At 42.7% G+C, this 14,134-nt stretch overlaps 1 protein-coding gene across 2 annotated transcripts in view; it reads left to right on the top strand.

Moving 5' to 3' along the window:
• The window catches only part of LOC121289991 (collagen alpha-1(XII) chain-like), a 278,622-nt gene that overhangs the window by 31,717 nt on the left and 232,771 nt on the right, over positions 1–14,134 (top strand). Inside the window, exons 6-11 of one of the 2 annotated variants that reach the window (XM_041210101.1) lie at positions 1,727–1,990; positions 2,495–2,659; positions 3,817–3,990; positions 4,896–5,186; positions 7,005–7,607; positions 9,292–9,564. The exons of the other annotated variant lie outside the window; for it this stretch is intronic. Of the exons in view, the coding sequence (XP_041066035.1) occupies positions 1,727–1,990; positions 2,495–2,659; positions 3,817–3,990; positions 4,896–5,186; positions 7,005–7,607; positions 9,292–9,564 (1,770 nt within the window). The remainder of the gene's footprint in view (positions 1–1,726; positions 1,991–2,494; positions 2,660–3,816; positions 3,991–4,895; positions 5,187–7,004; positions 7,608–9,291; positions 9,565–14,134) is intronic. 2 annotated transcript variants of the gene reach the window in all.

The following is a 14,134-nucleotide window of genomic DNA, read 5'->3' as shown; positions in this document are numbered from 1 at the left end:
GAGCACAAGGGTGGTGAATAGAACTTGGTGCAAGTTAGAATTTGGAGAGGAGAATTTTGCAATGAACTCAAGTTTACGGAAGGTAGTAGATGGCAGACTGACCAGGAGAGTATTGGGATAGTTGATTTTGTAGGTGACATGGGCATGGATAAGAGTAACAAACTGTTACTCCAAATTGTGCTCGAAGATGAAAGCGATTTGGGATTTCCATTGCTCTTTTGTGCCTACTTTTATTGTGGCTGCCTGAAAAAAATGAATGTCCCTGTGACCCCTCCTTCCTCCACTTCTATCATTGTGTGTGAGCACTGAAAAGAAGGTCGCTTCGTTCTGGAATGCTGAAAGCCAGTTGCTGTATTATTGGCATCATGGAACTTTGTTGAAACCAGGCCTCTCAATCCGAGCGGACAAATGTAGAACCATGTTCATGTGGTGATGATGTTGTCATATAGGGGACGTTTATTCTCTGCTGCAGAGATGATGGAAGGAGATCTGTAAGTCTCCTAACAGTGATATTCCTTTGATAATAGAGTGCTGTTAGAATATTTTTTTATGGAGGAGTGCTGGACACTGTCCCATCTGAAAGTGGGAGCTGGAATAAATCAGTCTTCTCCAACATGTAAGCCACTTGGCACATGTGTTTAATTGTAAATCCAGATGTGGTTAATTGCATTTCTGATTAGAATGTGATCTCAACAGACATAATTGCACGGTGTGTGTGTACTTTTAACCTTTGGCGCATTAGTTTGTAAATGGTAAGTTGAAAGAAGAGGATGCCAGTGCTTTTATGATTGTTATGAGTGCTTTACGTGCTCCTTTACTGAATGGTTGTAGATATTTAAGTCCATCTGTTAAGTTTTTTTAATTCTTTCATGGGATGTGGTCATTACTGGCTAGGCCAGCATTTGAAAGCCATCTCTAATTGCCCTTAGAAGGTGTGGTGTGCCACCTGCTTGAACTGCTGCAGTCTATGTGGTGTAGGTACACCCACAGTGCTGTACCAGTACTTTTATTCAGAGACAGTGAATGAACGAATATATTGTTCCAAATCCAGATGGTGTGTGACATAGAGGGGAGTTTGAAAGTGGTGGTGTTCTCATACGCACACAATGGTCTGTTTCATTGCATGTGTGTAAAATCATAGGATCATATACATAGATGGAAGCCATTCAGCCCATCGTGCCTGTGCCAGCTCTTTGAAAGAGATATCCAATTAGATCTACTTCCCTGCTCTTTCCCTATAGCCCTGCGAATTTTTCCTTTTCAAATATCACCCAATTCTGTTTTGAAAATTGCTTACATCTCCTTTCAGGCACTGCGTCCCAGATCACAAGTTGCTGTGTCAAAACTATTCTCCTCATCTCTCCACTGGTTCTTTTCCAATTACTTAAAACTTGTGTCCTCTTGCCAGTGAAAACAGTTTCTCTCTAACTGTTCTGAAAAAAATATCCCTCATGGTTTGAAAAGCCATGTCTCTACATTAACCTTCTCTGCCCTAAGGAGAACAATCCCAACTTCTCCAGTATCTCAACATAATCGAAGTTCCTTATCCCTTGTACCATTCAGGTAAGTCTCCTTCGCACCCTCTACAAAGCTTATGCACCTTACATGCTTCATGCCTCACCACTGGCTGCGATGTTATGTCTTTGAGTGTCTGTCATGCTGCACATGACCATTAATCATTGTTAACTCCTGCCATTAAAAATCAATCTCCTTTCTGTCCTTTCAGGGTGCTCAGCCTCTGCTGTTGCTGATTTGGTTTTTCTGGTTGATGGATCATGGAGCGTGGGGAGGGCAAATTTCAAGAAAATCAGAGAATTCATCTACTCTCTTGTTTCTGCATTTGACATTGGAGAAGATCAGACCAGAGTTGGAATTGTGCAGTACAGTTCAGATACAAGGACAGAGTTCGACTTAAACAGTTACAGCCGGAAGCCAGAGCTACTGAATGCAATTACTAATCTCCCTTACAAAGGAGGAAATACTATGACTGGTACAGAATGTCTCTTTTATTCTGCTTGCAAGAGCCTCAAGTTGTGTTATAAACTGAGATTTAAAGTACAATGTAAGGTTAAGATTTAGTTACAGAAGCTCATCCTGAGAGCATAATGGATACCTAACACAAACACAAAAACAAAAATAGCTGGAGAAACTCAGCAGATCTAACATAATAGGTAATGGATACCTATGAGTGAGTTACAGGCTGGAATATAGTCGAGGGGTTTAGGTGGTTTATGTATAGAATAATGGATACCTGGGAGTGGGTTACATGTTAGAATCTAATCGAGAGGTTTGGATGGTTTATATACATATATGGATATGTGGGTGTGAGTTACAGGCTGGCAACTAATCGAGGGGTTCAGGTGACTTTATACATAGGGAATTGGGAATGACAGGAAGGCACTAATTTTGCAGAAGCTGAACTGCCTGATGTGAATGAAACTGCTGTCATTGAATTGAGTGACTGATTTGGAATTGACTAATTTTGGGTTTGAAGGTGAAGCCATTAATTACTTGGTACAGAACACCTTTAGCGAAACTGCTGGAGCAAGAAAATCCTATCCCAAAATAGCAGTCATCATCACAGATGGCAAGTCCCAGGACCCTGTGACAGAAAGCGCTGAAGCTCTACGCAATATCGGGGTTGAAATATTTACATTGGGTAAGTTGCTTTTATACTTTCAAATCTTTCTTCAGCCAAAAACCACACATACTTACCGTCCCACTTACGCCATAAAGCATGGGCAGGAAAAGGGTCATCCAGCCCTATCAGTCTGTTCCTTCCAGAGACTGCATGCAAATTGCTCTATTGTAGACTTGACCTAACACACAGAGTGTCCTGTGGAAAATTTCTGTAAAGTTTTTCCCTTTGCTGCCCAAGATAAATAAACCAAAATATACGTTCGATCCTGAATCCAACCTTATATTCCCAAGAGCTGCTGCTTTCTTTGGCATGATATCTAATGTCTACAATGTCCAAATCCATCCAAGACTTGAATACTTCACCCACATCTGGGGAGCCTCTCTGGCACCTTTCTCTCACGCTCCTGGACAAAATACAGAAAAATGTTTGTTTTCCCATTGGAAACTGTCCCCTTACCTACAGCCGCGATCTTTTCTCTTTCCTTTACTTGATCCTTATTCACATGGATCATTGTTTCTCATCTTTCTATTTTCTCATTCAAACCAAGTTCCAGATGCATCATCTTATGTACTTTCCCTCCTCCTTTCTTTGTACTGCCTTCTACTCTAACTTGCTTTTCTTCCAGAAATAAACTACAGCGGAACTCCTCATTTACTTTCATCTTTCTGCCTTGCTGTGTGTAAACTGGCTGCCATGTTTCCTACATTCAAATAGTGACTGTACTTCAAAAGTACTTCATTGATTGTAAACTACTTTGGGAATCCTGAGGTTGTGAAAGGTGCGGTGTAAATGCAAGTCTCTCTCTTTCTTTCCCTGTGTAAGATCTAAAAAGCCCCAAGCCTAGCACCATCTAATGAGTTTCACTTGATTGACTTTGTCTCTGATTGTTCTTGTTACTTTTCTCAATTGTGGGCTGATGAATTAAATCTGCTTGTGGAATAGCAATGAGTGCATTTTAGCTTAATTCCTTGGATATTGAGATCTTTGGCATGTTTCTCATAGATGTGACAGGCGATATATCCTTGTAGGCTATCATGGGAAACATAAGGTACCCATCAAATATTGTGAGCATGGATGATGACCAACAAATGAAGTTTCATGGCAACACTATGCACTAAAAATGCTAAAGCAAAGTCTTTGTCAACTCTAATATCCTTGTGCTTCCCTTCCCACAGGTATAAAAGGAGCAGATTTGGAAGAATTGGAACTCATCGGCTCCCGTCCCTTAAACAAACATGTTTTCAAGGTGGCGGACTTTGACAAGATTCAGGACGTCCAAAATGAAATAATTAACCTGGTGTGTTCTGGCATTGAGGAACAACTCAGTGATATCGTGAGTGGGGAGGAAGGTAGGAATTTTTTTTAACAGGTTTGTGGGAATAGAAAGCATCCTCCTTTACAAAAGAATTAAGTATTCATTGTCCACATGATCATGTTTTTGTAGATATTTGTCCTGAATATTCCCTGGGGGTGGGGTGGAGGTGGTGGTGGAGTAAAACAGGTGGAACATGGGTCCTGCTGTTGCCTTGAAGTGTTATGCTGCTCAGTGGAGCTCAATGTAGGAGCCAAACCAGCGTACCTTTTGACCAGTCACTCTTTGTAGTGACTGATGAAGGCCTCTTGGAAAATGCTCTACCCTGGCCCCAAAATAACCTCTCCCTTCCCCATCATCGCCTAACTCTCTATGTTCAGGAGAAACCACTGGATTGGCCCCCGCAAAGGAGCTGCTGGATTACGCACCTCGTCCTTACCTCCAAACATGCTGGAGGAACTTTGCTGCCAATATTGTAATGAGGCTCATCCATAATAATGGCTCAGTCCTTTGGCACAGCCATTGTGCTGATGGTGGTCTCACTGAAGGTAGACTGAACAGGCTGAGGGGTGACCCAATAGAGATCTTTACAATTAAGGGTAGATGTAAAGAAGATATTTCCACTTGTCAGGGAGTTTAAAAGTAGAATTTATAGATATCAGATAGTCACCAATAAATCCAATAAGGCATTCAAGAAAAACCTCATTACCCAGAGACTGGTGAAAACATAGAACTTGCTACCATAAGGAATGGTTGAGGCAGTAGTCATAAACACTGTCATGGACTAGTTTGGTCAAATATCCTGTTTCTATGTTGTAATATCTACCCTGATGAATGAAGTCAATCAAAAATCAAACCCCATAGATCTTTGTAAGCCTTTATTGTATATACAGAGCATTCCTAGGGATATCTTTAATGCCTTACCTTGTCTTGAACTGGCAGTGGTCGAAGCACCTTCCAATTTGCAAGTCTTGGAGAGTGCGTCAAAATTCTTGAAGATTACCTGGGATTCATCACCTGGTCAGATCACTGGCTATAGAATCCACCTCATTCCCATGGTGACAGGCGTCCAGGAGCAAAGCATCAACGTTGATTCCGACACCAGGACTGCAGTAGTCAAAGACCTCACTCCTGAAACCGAGTACCAGATTAATCTGTATGCCATGAGAGGGCTGGCATCCAGTGAGCCTGTTACAATAATGGAAAAGACAAAGCATGTTGAGGTGTCAGTTGGTAAGTTGCCATCAGTGCCCTACAAAATATGTACTGATCATACACACAGAAAATGTGCAAATATGTTACTTTCATGTTGTTCCCACATGCTGGAGGAACTTTGCTGCCAATTTTGTAATGAGGCTCATCCATAATAATGGCTCAGTCCTTTGGCACAGCCATTGTGCTGATGGTGGTCTCACTGAAGGTAGACTGACAGGCTGAGGGGTGACCCAATAGAGATCTTTACAATTAAGGGTAGATGTAAAGAAGATATTTCCACTTGTCAGGGAGTTTAAAAGTAGAATTTATAGATATCAGATAGTCCCAATAAATCCAATAAGGCATTCAAGAAAAACCTCATTACCCAGAGACTGGTGAAAACATGGAACTTGCTACCATAAGGAGTGGTTGAGGCATTAGTCAGAAACACTGTCATGGACTAGTTTGGTCAAATATCCTGTTTCTATGTTGTAATATCTACCCTGATGAATGAAGTCAATCAAAAATCAAACCCCATAGATCTTTGTAAGCCTTTATTGTATATACAGAGCATTCCTAACACAAAGCAAAGAGACAGAAAGATAGACAATCTTTGAAGAGATGATTTGAGAATAAGTAGTTCAGTTGGTTGCTTTTTTGAGGAGGGTAATAGAAGTAGCAGATTTAAGGTGATTCATTAAAAAAAACATAGGAACAGGAAGGGGAATAAAAATTGAAGTCAGTCGGAATCATGGGGGAAAGACTCCTCTGATTGGAGTCATACCTAGCACAAAGGAAGATGATTGTGGCTGTTGGAGGCCAATGATCTCAGACGCAGGATGTTACTGTAAGGATTTCTCAGGGTAGTGTCCTGGGCCCAACCACCTTCAGTTGCTTTATTAACGACCTCCCCTCCATCATAAGGTTAGAAGTGGATTGTTCACTGATGATTGCACCCTGTTTCATACTATTCGCAACTCCTCAGATACTGGAGCACAGTCTGGTAGCACTTTTATCTCCAAATCAGAGGATTGTGGATTGAAGCCTCATTCTAGCACATATGCAAATAACAGACAAGAAAAGACCCAGTGGTCCATCTAGCCTGTGCTATATAGCTGTGATGTTTTATTCAACTACTAATTGACCCTACAAGAGCTCAGCAATTGGACTCTGTGGTCTAAAAGGGGATCAGAGATCAACACAGTCCAGTCTTGTCATTAAAACAATATACCACATGATCCTTTCATAGGAGTCTCATAGACTCATAGACATTTACAGCATGGAAAGACGCCATTCGGCCCATCGTGTCCGCGCAGGTCAACAAAGATCTGGCTACACCAATCCCATTTTCCAGTGCTTGGCCTGGAAGTCTTTAAGATTATGAAAGGATAGATTAAGAGAAAATATTTCCACTTGGGGGAGTGGGAGGAGACCAAAGGTAGGGTCGATAAATATAAGATCACCAATAATAAATCCAATAGGAATTCAGGAGAAGCTTCTTTACCCGGAGAGTGGTGAGAATGTGGAACTAGCTACTTCTGGGAGCGGTTGAAGTGAAGAGCATAGATGCTGTCAAGGAGAAGCTAACTAAACACATGTGGGGAAAAAGGGATAGAAGGGTATGTTGATGGAGTTAAATAAAATAAGGGGGGGGGGAGGAGGAGGCCCGTATAGGACACAAACATTGGCATAGACATGTTGGGCTGAATGGCCTGTTTCTGTGCTGTAAACTCTATGTTCCATGATACTTATGAAGACCTCACTTACCCTGAGATGTCCAAGAGAGCTGTTGACAATTTTTTTCTTTAATCACAAGAAAAGTGACGGTGGATTCTATCTCTTTTTTGACCCCTGCAGAATGTACCTTGGATGCCAACACACAAGCTGACGTTGTCCTATTGGTGGATGGCTCCTATAGCATTGGCCTGAGCAACTTTGCCAAAGTCAGGGACTTCCTGGAAACCTTGGTCAAGACGTTTCAGGTTGGTCCCAACAGCATCCAGATTGGTCTCGTTCAGTACAGCCGGGATCCCTATACGGAGTTTACTCTCATGAAACACTCGACGCTGGAGGATGTGGTGCGGGCTGTGCGCACTTTCCCCTACAGGGGTGGCTCCACCAACACTGGCAGGGCCATGACTTATGTGAGGGAGAAGATCTTTGTCCCAGAGAGGGGGGCCAGGCTCAATGTGCCACATGTGATGGTGCTGATCACGGACGGCAAATCCTCTGATGCCTTCAAGGCCCCCGCCTTGAAGCTGCGAGACGCAGGTGTGGAGATCTTTGCAGTGGGAGTCAAAGATGCAGTGTTTACTGAGCTGGTGGCCATTGCCTCGCCTCCCGAAAACAATCACGTGTACCAGGTGGATGACTTTGACTCCTTCCAACGAGTGTCAGCGAAGCTCAAACAGACCTTGTGCCTCAGGATTGAGGAGGAGGTGAAAGCCATCAGAGCGCGAGGTTAGAAGTATTAATGTTATGTTTTATTGGAATGTAGTGTCCACATACTCAGAAAACGCAAAAATCGGAATGGAAATTCTTCTCTGGCACTGGTATAAAACATGTTGTCTTACATCAACTGCCCACTACACCTTCTCCCTGCCTGAAATTGGATGAATGGAACCAAATATCGGGTGTAGCTGGTAATAGGTGCCAACCCAAGATTAATTTCTACACCAGCACGCTTTCTTCCAAAACTTCTATTAACAATGTCTTCAACTTTTGAAACACCTGAACTGGAGACAATTCAACTGTACCTGAAACCTTGAAATAGCACCACACAATATTATTTCACAAAATTCTCAATCTGCTTGTATAAAATTTTCTCGATCCCCACTTTGTAAAGTCATTAACACATTCACACCCTGCCTGTCTAAGTGAAGTGCATATGGGTTACCATTTTGAATCCAAAAAATTAACCCACAGTTTGACTGCTGACATGCTGATGGTCCTACATTGAACATATCAAGGGGTTAGTTTTTTTAAAAAATTGGTCCTTAGGATGTGGGTCTCACTGGCTCTGCCAGCATTTATTGCCCATCCCTAATTGCCCTTGAGAAGCTGGTGGTGAGCTGCCTTTTTGAACCACTGCAGTCCATGTGGTGTAGGTACATCCACAGTGCTGTTAGGGAGGGAGTTCCAGGATTTTGACCCAGCGACAGTTAAGGAACGGTGATATATTTCCAAGTCAGGATGGTGGGTGACTTGGAGTGGACCTTGTAGGTAATGGTGGCCCAATGCATCTGCTGCTCTTGTCTTTCACAGCAGCCAAGGTCATAGTTTTTGGTGGTGCGGCCTAAGGAGCCTTGGTGAGTTGTTGCAGTGCATCTTGTAGACAGTACACAATGCTGCCACTGTGCATCAGTGATGGAGGGAGTAAACGTTTAAGGTAGTGAATGTATTGCCAATGAAGTGGGGTGCTTTGTTTTTGATGGTGCCGAGCTTCTTCAGTGTTGTTGGAGCTGCATTCACCCAGACAAGTGGAGAGTATTCCGTCATACTCCTGCCTTGTTGCCTTGTAGATGGTGGACAGGCTTTGGGGAACCGGAGTGAGTTATTCACTTTGAATTCCCAGCCTCTGATCTGCTCTAGTGGCCATGGCATTTGGGTGGCTAGTCTAGTTAATTTTTTGGTCAGTGGTGACCCCTGGTATGTTGATGGTGGGGGATTCAGTTAAATTAGCAAATAAATTGCATACAAATGTGTTAACAGGTATTGCTAACATCATTCGGTGCTAATTCAAGGTAGGAATGTCTCACATGTGACTATTCTGCTTGACTTACTTCTTTATCTGGAAGGGTTGGTAACCAAATTTGGAAAGAGCAAATTTTCTCCTTTGTTTTCTGCCAGCAGTGATGATTTTTCTTTCATTAATCAACATCTGATTTTCCTTTAACCCTCTTAAAAAATGCTGGAGTCTAGATTAAACTGCCTCAATCAAGTAAAAGAACAAGAATTGCTGTTTTAATACTGTATGTTGATGTTCAGATGAATGTAACAGTACAGATCTATGGAGTCTGAAGGTATCCCTTGCCATTGAAAGCCTTCACCCTGATAAGCACAAATATTCATTGAAAAGTTGAAAATAAAGTTAGATTATTCCAACAGAACTGTTAATAATTGGTGCCTCTTTCTCTGACTATAGCCTTCACATCGGCCGCAGATCTGAGGACCTCTGAGGAAACCTCACATAGCTTCCGAGTGAGCTGGACAGGAGCTGGCCCAGATGTCCTGGCGTACTTGTTGAGGTATAAGGTGGCAGTGGGCGGTGACTTCATTTCCATCCAAGTGCCTGCAGACCAAACAACCAGAGTCCTGACTGAACTTCTGCCTGAAACTACCTACTTGGTCAATGTGATATCAGAATATGCTGACGGCAACAGCCTTCCTCTAGAAGGAGAGGCTACCACCCTTGAAGGTATTGTATAGCTGGGGGCTGCAGAAATGGAGTAGTTATGTTACCAGATGATCTAGAGAATAGGAGCTCAAAGCCCACCCATGGCAGTTTGACAATTTAGCCTTAAAACTAAAATTCTGGCACTAGTAAGAGCAACTGCAATTGTTGTAAAAGCCCAACTCGTTCACTACTGTCCTTAAGAAAGAAGAGACTGCGTTTAAATTGTGACTTTCATGACCACTGGACATCGCAAAGGGCTTTAGACTCAATAAAGCACTTTTTGAAGAGTAGTTACTATTGTAATGGAAACAAACTGTTCCCATGTGGACTGTGCCTATATATGACTCCAGTCCAACACTGAATCCTAGCTGCCCTCTGAAAGCACTCAGTTACCACCTAAGGGTAAAGCCCTTATCCTGAACAAAAATTTTAAAAACCCACTTTTTCATATTTGGCTACCTTGTTTAAAGGGCGTTAGTCCTCAACTTTTGTCATATAAATATCAAAGTTTACGTTATCACGAGAACAGTAATGATTTTTTTTTCCAATGACCAGCTTTTGATTTTTCATTTTATGAATGATATAATATACAGAAGGTAGTGGAAATCTGAGATTGGTAGCTTTTGGCTAGGTATGGGTATTAAGAAATACTGAACCAAGGTGGGTAAATAGAGTTAAGATACAGATCAGCCTTGATCTAACTGAATGGCAGAACAGACTTGAGGGGCTGAATGGCCTCCTCCTGTTCCTGTATACCTTTAATAACTTGCATGATGATGCATCAATATGAATATAAATATCAGTGCCATTACAAAACTGTCGTTGGTGTTACCATCACTGAAACAATCAGTTAGCAGTGGACTGTGCACTGTAGAACTGAGCTACACACATCTAGAAGATCCCAGATGTGATTTCAGCTCCTAATTCAGTCAATGGATTTGAGTTGGGCACAGTGTAGGTCACAGCCGCTGCCCTCAGTATTCCTGTGCAGGTAATCCACCAGTATACCCACCTTTATTGTTCAGTGAACTCCTGGTAGAAAGTGCGTGTGTGTGCGCCCCTGCATATGTGTGTGTGTGTGTGTGTGTGTGTTGTACGCATGCATGTATATATTATATTCATGCCACACGAGTGCCAGGCAATCAACATCTCCAACAAGAGAAAATCCAACCATCTCTCTTTGACATTCTGCTCCCTCTCTGCCTTGCTTTCACACTAATTCTATCGCAGTTAATATTGGGCGGAATCTTCTGGGCTCACCAGTAGCGGGAAGCTTGGTGGGTCGGGGAACTTAATTTGGCACAAAGCCAAAAGTCAGTTTCCCGACAGTGGGATGAATTTTAGCAATTCTGTTGCTGAAATTTTAAAGGCAGGTTAAAAACGAGTCAATCTTCCCGACAACTAACGTTTTTCTTTAATTCGGTCATGGGATCTGGTTATTGCTGGCTGGGCTAGCATTTATTGCCCATCCCTAATTGCCCTTGTTCAGAAGGCATATAAGACTCAATCACAATGCTGTGGGTCTGGAGTCACATGTAGGCCAGGTGAGAATTTCCTTTCTTAAAGGACATTAGTGAACCAGATGGGTTTTTACAACAATCAACAATGGTTACATCGTCATCATCAGACTTTTAAATCCAGGTTTTTATTGGGTTCAGGTTTCACCACCTGCTGTGGTGGGATTAGAACCCAGGTCCCCAAAGTATTACCCTGGGTCTCTGGAATATTAGTCTAGTGACAATACCACTATCCAACCACCACCCCCCTAAATGTCAGGAAGCACTTTTGCATGAATTAGCATGTCATGCATGCTCATTAAACAGCCACCTCACCAAAATTAAGCTCATCCTCCAAATGAAGACCCTGCCAGCAAGAAATTAGAACATTCACCTTTACAATTGCACGTAAGTGGGGTGCACCTAGCTTCCATGATTAATGGTGAGTCGCTGCTGCATTCTCCTCTTTGGGGAGTGTCTGTAAATGCCAGCTTCTGCTTGGGACCAGGTGGTGGCAGCTTCTGCTTGGGACCCGGTGGTGGCAGCAGCAGGGTGATGGAGGATGACCAAGGAACAGAGCAAGGGTTAGCAGGGAAGGGTGGAGCAGTGAGTGGGTGTCCTTTAGATATGGTGTCCGGACCTTTGAGCCCATGACTTAATGGCAGGGTCGGCGACTTCCTGCCTGCCACAAAGAATCGGTGAGCTCCTTGCAGATGCATAGTTAATGAGCTGAACAGCGCAAGATCGCACGTGGTCAGCCATTCCGCCACACACACACACACACACACACACACACACACACACACACACACACACACACACACACCCCCCCCCCACCCCCACAGTGGAAATCACACTCACTTCTGCAATCACTACCAAACTTAGACTCCAGAACGCAAGGTTCCGGTCATTGCGTTTGCACTTCGCAGAGAATTGTTTGCATATTTGCTTCTCTATTTCCCTCTGACTGTTTTAAGGGTCTACCATACACTCCCAGCAGTGTGATTGGCACTTTTAAAATCTTCAGTTCAACCCATATGGTGTGAGTGTAAAATTGTGTGACATACGAGAGGATGGGATCAAATGTGGCTGTGATGCTGTTCCTATATCTTTCCAATCTCTTGTGTTAAATGCAGGGTTTGTTCACATCATTTCAGTGACGCTGATGCTGTAAGTGTGTTGGTAGATACAGTAAGTGAAACCTAAGCCTGCCTGCACAGCTTTCTGCTACTAAGAGGATGTGTGGAACTGAAGAAAATGAATTTGACTTTGGACTCCCATACCAAATCAGCTTGGCCCCTATTCTATTCAATGTGATTAGGGTTCAGTATTGTCAAACTTCACCGGATCCCCAAATTATTTCATCATTTCCCACCCCATCACACTTCAGCATTCACCCAGACACGCTTTACACTTTCAATGTCACCCCCTCCCCAATTTCTGCTCACTCTGTACTTTCAGCGCTGTCCTTGCCCATTCTCCTTTCCTTCTGCACCAGAAACAGCGGCAGTGCTTTCAGACATCACACCCTTGCCCTTTCCATTCCCTGCACACTCCGCCCTTTTAAAAAAGTTTCTAAGATAGCTCCTCCGTACTTTTGGCTCCCTCTGCTAACTCTGTTCCCCTACAAAATATATTGAGATATCTTTCTGTCTGTGAGGAGCATTGTAGAAATGTATACTGTATTTAGTGTTTTCAGCACAAATTTGTGTTCCAGCATCCCCTTTGTCTCCCCATCCCCTGAAGAGAGGAATTCCTGAAAGGAATGGCTCCAGGGTGCTGGGAACTCTCTGATACTGTTCCTGCAATGATTTTAAGCAGAAAGCTTGCATGATGAATATTCAATTATGATTGTACAACCCTGAGTTTGTCCCAAACACAAACATGCCAACCATACACACCCCAAATTGTTGCTTTACATAACTGCAGATTTTCATACCAGTTTAAACTAGACAGAGGGGAAAAAAAAACCAATGTGAGCTCTGTATGTCAAATCTCCAGGGTATCACTGCAATCATCCCCTGGCAGCCATCACCAAATAAAATTGACTCATCTAATCTCAATAACACAACATTTTCTGTCCCATAATTTGCAAATGAGCTGTTCTTGAGGTAGTGGAGGGGAGGGAAAAATTGTTGTTGTTGGTGCCAGCAAAGCAGAACGTTAAGTGCCTCTTAGGTTAAACTTAAGAAACAACACAGCTAGTCAACTGTGAAGTTTAATTGTAGGAAGCATTACAAATCACCATTTGAATCAACATCGCAGTGACTCAAAGAAAAGGCCACATCTGTTTGATTAAAAAAAAGGTGCAGATCTTGGATGGATAGCCTGCTGTGCATTCTTCCACATAACATGCATCTACCGAGTAAAAGGAAACTAAACAAAGTCAGATTGCTTTAAGAAGAGTTTTCACAAGAGATGGAGCTAATACAGACTGCATCACTGGTTTGTGTTCTCTGCTGAACCTGAATTCACAGTAATCTTTTTATGTAAGTGCCTCCTCTTCACTCTTGTTCCCAAGATAACATAAACTGATAGGAACAGGAGAGGGCCATTCAGGCCTTCAAGTGTGTTCCGCTATTCTATCTGATCATGGCCAATCTGCATCTCAACTGTGTTTATCCTCCACCAGAGATTTCTATACAGCCAAGGACCCCATGACCTACCTTCAGTGCTTAACCTAGGTTCCCTGTCAGCAATCGATGTGACAGTGTAGTGACGAGGAATCCAGACTGGTCGTGACTTTAGGTTCCACTGTGGAGAGTTATGAAACTGATTTCAGTAAAAATTTGTAGTCTTGGATAGGAGAAAAATCGGCTACAAAAGTTGCAAAAGCCCATCTGGTTCTTAATGTTCTCCTTCAGGGAAGTGAACTTCATGCTCGTGATGCATTCTGACTGCTATGTAAATCCTAATACCCTTTAAAGTTAGCACATTAAGCCATGCAGGTCAATTCCACTTCACTATAAAGTTAGGCAATAAATTTTGTTATGCCCACACTTTAAGATCAAACTTAATAATAAAATGTCAAGTGTGGTGCAAATGATGTGTGCAGAATTCTGTACGGTTCTCTGACTTTAATGGGCCAAGAGAGC

This window comes from Carcharodon carcharias, chromosome 2, assembly GCF_017639515.1.
Source record: "Carcharodon carcharias isolate sCarCar2 chromosome 2, sCarCar2.pri, whole genome shotgun sequence".
NCBI lineage: Eukaryota > Metazoa > Chordata > Chondrichthyes > Lamniformes > Lamnidae > Carcharodon > Carcharodon carcharias.
This window is presented reverse-complemented; position numbering and strand designations above follow the sequence as displayed.